The sequence below is a fragment of the Perna viridis genome, chromosome 14, assembly GCF_037379345.1.
Source record: "Perna viridis isolate PV_CMFRI_1.1 ecotype Kerala chromosome 14, ASM3737934v1, whole genome shotgun sequence".
In the NCBI taxonomy this organism is placed as follows: domain Eukaryota; kingdom Metazoa; phylum Mollusca; class Bivalvia; order Mytilida; family Mytilidae; genus Perna; species Perna viridis.
In genome coordinates, this window is record NC_142458.1 from 3,709,000 (window position 1) to 3,714,655 (window position 5,656).

Sequence of the window (5,656 nt, forward strand, 5' to 3'; positions counted from 1 at the left end):
GCACTATACTACTATGCCCCTTTAATTCTTATTGCATTATTTCAATTGAACAAATGGGGTCGTTGTTACCGGTATTATACTATCCTTCTAAAGCGACTCTGTTAAGACTCTCCGAATGACGAGTTTAGTTTATCAAGTTTCATTTCATATTCATTGCCTAAGACGTATTAAGAATTTATAGAAACGCACTAAAGGACGAGAGTTACTTTGAATACATGCAACTTGGAGACATTCTAAAAAAAATTTGAACCTTAAGATATTTAATTTGTCTTTGAAAATATCATGTACTTTGTATCCGTGTGCATTGAAATTACAAAGTAAATCAAATTTAATAATTGTAAAAAGAGAAAAGAAGGAAAGGAGTTCAAAGAATCCTACACACCTGTTCCCAGACAACATCGCGTGCCAAACGTCATAATATTGCTTTTGATGTTTCAAAATCAACGCTTATAAATCAAACCAATGACAACCCATGTAACATATTGAATTTATTAATTTGAAACAAAGTAAAAAAGTTAGATTTTGTGCTATTTTAAATATGTCAAAATAAAAATGTATCTGGTAATGAATTTACTGGATTTAAAAAAGTCAAAACATTTCAAGGCGTACATTACCGTTCTTGTCCGTATTGGATTTAATCTACTGTGTGGAACGCCATCATTCATATTCACCACCATACAATGGCTTACCACATACTACTATCAAATGCGAAATATCAGGATAATTTGTTCAATATTTCTTCATATGACGTCATTGATTAACCCAGTACTTACAATGACCACCATACCAATTTTCAAGAAAACTCTCGCAGACCTGAAGATGAAATGCAAAAGTAAAATGAGTTCAACATGAAGATTTTATAAAAAAAATGATGTATTTACCTAAGCCGGGAGCCTATAAAATCCGTGCATGTTTGGAAAGATTAAGATTCGTGGTCATAATGTTCTTAATACGAACCGATACTCAAGTATACATAACTTCACAGTGTAAACCTAAATTTTGTAAATCTCTATTGAAATTTCGATGGCTTTCGTCGCATTAAGAACGATGTACATGAATTTCAAATAAAGAAATAATGTTTTTATATATATAAAACAAGAATTGAGTGTAAAGTATAATTCACTGTTTTGAAAGTGACGAAAATCATTTTTGCAACCTTATGAAGAATACAAGCGAACTACAAGAATAAGGTTACTGCATTTATAGACTTTATGATTTAAGTGTCCGTAAGACTTATTTACTTTCCAGTACATTGTAACGAAGACGAGGACTCTGTCAGAATGATTTTGAAATTATCCTTACTATTGGAAATGGTGAACTTTGTTGTTCGATGAAATTTGTGAGCAATAAACTTAGAGGAATTATATATATAAATATATGTATGTATATGGGGTAGGTAATGGCGGGGTGGGGAATGGGGATAATGTATGTGAGGATGGCGAATTTGAATAGAGGGGGTGGGAAAATAAGTTTTTAAGGAATAAATCTTCATGAAAAATATATTAATGAGGAAAAATATTTAAATATTGGTTATGATATTAGTATTTGATGAAAATTTCAATCGTGCATAAATGATATGTATAGTATGCGGGAAAATTGTATTTTCATCTAAAGAATGAACTCACGGTTAGGCAAAATTAATCCAATAAAATATTACCATAGCAACCTCTTTCGTCTGAATCGTCACTACAATCGTTTGTACCATCGCATATTTTTTTCAGAAGATATACAGTTTTCGTTTGAACACATAAATTCGTCTTTTGCACAACCTGCAACGATAAATGAATATTGATGAAAATGAATGATTTTTTTTGTTACAGATTTCGGAACCGCGTCTGTGGTCTAAATCGGTCCAAAGCCGATTCACACCAAACACTAAAAATGGAAGACTGTTTTTTGATGACCACATGGTATTTAGGTTTACTGTGATAATGGTTGCCTCGGAGTCAGAATAATGTGATTTTTTAGCAGGCTTCAAAATAACAAAAAGCTAGCAAAATAAAGATTTGACTTTCCTTGTCGGAATAGTAGAAAACAGGTTCTATTCGATTTGTTAAACGATCCTGTCCTACAATGCATAAAATATCTGTCATGAGACATTAAAACAATCAATCAATTAATCGATAGATATTCAAATGATTCATCTAGGAGTTTTTGAAGCTTCGTTTGCCTTACAAGTGTCAATAGCCGTTGTTTAAAAATGTCTTCATGGCCTGATTGTCTGACATGTTGTAAGATACCAATGTCAATAATGTGTATAGATATGCTTCCATTTTCACTGAACAATGACATACGATGATTAGCGCGGCTTGTCTCTTGATAAAAGCATAAACTGGCTCCCGTTCCGGGGCATATGCGTTTACAATGGTTTAAGTATTAAGAGTGGTTTGTGCTACTAAATTTTGTGGGTTTTTTTTGTATTCATTCCAATTCGTCTCTTGTCTTTTGTTGTGATGTAATCTTTGTCTATAGAGCATGGGTGCAAATTTACCGCAGATATGCCCTTGATCATTGCTGTTGTAATTTAATATTTTCTTGAAACAGTACATTAAAGGGTATTCAAAGAAGGGAAATACAAAAACAAATTTAAAATGTTCAAGAACTTGCAATATAATTTTTTTCACAATTTTAATCATTTCCAAATGAAGCATTATCATACATTCAACTAATAAGTATTCCGGAAAACAAAATGCTGCCAGAATTAGGACTCATACAGTTCATTCCCGTATATATTTATCAACCGCTATGGACAACAGTTAACGCCTAGCCTAGCATTGAAAAAAACTTTAATTTTAACTATGAAGATATACAATATATCGATCATCTTACTTCCACATCCGAGGTCATCTTCTCCGTTCTCACAATCTACCCAAGAATCACAGAAATAATTGTTTGGTATACACTTTCCATTATCACATGGCTTCATTGTATTGGAACAACCTGTGATAAAGAGGGTGTAATCAAGAAAATACCGTCATAGTGGAAACGAAAAGAATACAATCCAGGGATAAAAACTATCATGAAACTATCATGAACCAAAATAACACGTACAAAGATAACCCGGACTCCGTTAAGGATTTGGAGTATATACCAGGTGCACTGGTAGAGTAAGCGTCCTCAGCTTTCCTGAAAACACCCGCCGAGGTCTTTCGCATATTTGAACAATAAGAATAACCAGAACAAATAAAAGAATAATATTAAACACTCAGGGTGTGTTGCGGAGGTTGTCATTAACTGTTACTGGTATGTATGACCTTGTTTTCTTGTTCATTCTCGGCGATATATAGAAGTCATATGCTCTTTTTCTTTATTCTTCGAAATCTGACTTTGATTCGACTTGAAAAAACATTCGAGCTTTTTTGTTAAGTCCTTTAAATAGTTAATCAAATTTAAAACTAATATGCAAAATTGCTGTCAAGAACCCAACAAATAATGGCCTCATTGTACTTAATTGACCAGTATTTTGTCACGTTTCCCCATTGTGTGTGCGTATAGATTCTCTAGGTTTTTATACGATAATTTAAAAATCAGAGGTCTCTCTATCAAACTGAAAATACATTTGAAGCATATGCATGTCTTCGTGTTTTGTGTTAATTTCCACTAGTTTTCACGACGTATAAAATTTTGTTCAGACGTATTCTGACTTTAATTTGTAATTTTTCATTTGTTTGAATAGGATAAAACTCGGGCTTGGTTGACTTTTATTGATGATAAAGAATTGCAGAGAAAAATTCTTAATCATTTCATTAATATCTGTAATTGAATAACTATTCTCGCTTAATGGTTTTATCCATTTATTATGTTATTTAACCACTTATTTCTCCTTTCAGCAAATATCCTGTCTAGTTTACGCACTCTTGTAAAACTACCAAAGGATAGGGTTGACCATATAATAGTCGTGAGAAATAATACAAACAACTTTGCCATGTCCGACAAATTTACTGAAAAAGTGCAATTAAAGTCAAAAGCTAATTACAGGCTGAATTATTGTGACAATTAAACTCAATAACTGTGACGAAATAACAGACTCCTGATATATGTCTATGACAGTGAGATAATTGTTTTTAGTGGTTACAAGGGGTGCAAAACAGCGTTTGCTGCTAAGCGGAGCTGAAGAAATCATTTATTATTCAGCATATGTTTATCCTTTGTTAAAAATTTTTATTTTCATATAGAACACTTTTCTATTTTATTTGAATACTTGTCTGTCAAATTAATTAAATTATTTATCTTTTAAAATGACCTTCAATCTTAATGATTATTTTCTCATTCTCATTATGAATTATTAAAAGAAAAGCTTGAATTGTGAAAAAAAAATTAAAATAAGATTTGACACATAACCAAATTTAAGTACAATATTACATACAATATGTACTCACATTTTACAGAACACTTCTAAGACTAATGTTAACTGATCCAACATGGTGACATGCTGTGTATTGTCTTCAATTGCCTTTTTTCTTTATTTTCTATTTTTTTTTCGTACAATGATCATCATCAGTTAACAATGTTTACTAAGTTGTCTTAGTTCTGGTTTTTGACCTCCAAGTTCATGCTCCAGTAGCCACTTGTTGACCTGAGGCTTCTCTCCACTGCTTTTGACTTGCAGTTTATTTCATTTCACCATTTTTGACCTACAGATTTCTTCCTTTTTTTTCTTTCTTTAATGTTCTTTTTTGTCCCTTTCTCATCATCAGATTAACTTGTCAATTCTTATGTCACAATTCTGATCACCAACTAACTAGGTTTCTGACTTCCAAGCCCTGCTGAATTACCCATTTTTGACCTGCTGCTTCTCTTCACTGCTTTTGACCTACACTTAACTTCATTTCCCCGCTTTTTGACCTATGGTGCTTTTTCCTAAATTGACTGAATAAAGATGAAAAAAAATAAAAATAGGCAAGAAAAATGGGAATACATTCTATTGTATGCAGCAAATAGTGAAATCTTATAAAAGCTGAAAAGGCTGACAAAAAAAACCTTATTTCTCTTTTATCAGTTAGTGAAGTGATGGAAATGGTCTGACCACACTAATGCACTTTCTATTTATGATCCTGACCTGATTTAATAAAGCATGTATGATCTATTTCATAATATATTTATAGTAAACATACCTTCTGATAATTTAACTTTACATATACTGGAGCAACATTTTTTATCTTTTCCCAAGGACAGACATCCACTGATCACACCCGCCAAAGATTGATATGAATATTTACCCTCCCAAAAAGTTCCCAAAAATACTTGTAGACCAAGAATCAGTTTCCGTATGTCCTGGGCTTCAGCTGGAAGTTTTGCTGTTCTGAAATTACAAAAAGTTAATCATTGAGATAAGCCAATAAGAACAGGTATATGAAGTTTCAAACTTATGTATACAATGTATGTAATTTCAGGAGTCAATCTTAGAAATTTTCAAAAGATCACTTGTATTTGCTTAGTATTGCAAGACATAGCAACATGTCCCTAGTGTTGATGTCACCCAAATTTCATAACTCCTGCAAAATTTGTTAAAATTCTATTGAGTCCGAATATGTCTCAGTGTATTAAATAATGTTACACAGAATTTTCATCATCATCATTCAATGAGGAGACCATGCTTACTATATAAACCAAATATTATTGAAATCAAAGAAATTATAAAAATTAGCCGGAAAGT

The 5,656-nt window shown here is 32.1% G+C and overlaps 1 protein-coding gene across 1 annotated transcript; it reads right to left on the reverse strand.

Annotated features, from left to right (window-relative positions):
- Positions 1-751: 751 nt before the first annotated feature.
- Positions 752-5,298, reverse strand: LOC148597774 (suppressor of tumorigenicity 14 protein homolog). The gene is made up of 5 exons (XM_088561563.1): positions 5,115-5,298; positions 4,380-4,869; positions 2,830-2,940; positions 1,658-1,769; positions 752-813 (listed from the first exon to the last, which is right to left on the reverse strand). Exons 3-4 carry the CDS (start codon positions 2,924-2,926, stop codon positions 1,687-1,689), a joined length of 180 nt encoding a protein of 59 aa, XP_088417689.1. The 5' UTR covers positions 2,927-2,940; positions 4,380-4,869; positions 5,115-5,298; the 3' UTR covers positions 752-813; positions 1,658-1,686.
- Positions 5,299-5,656: the final 358 nt, after the last annotated feature.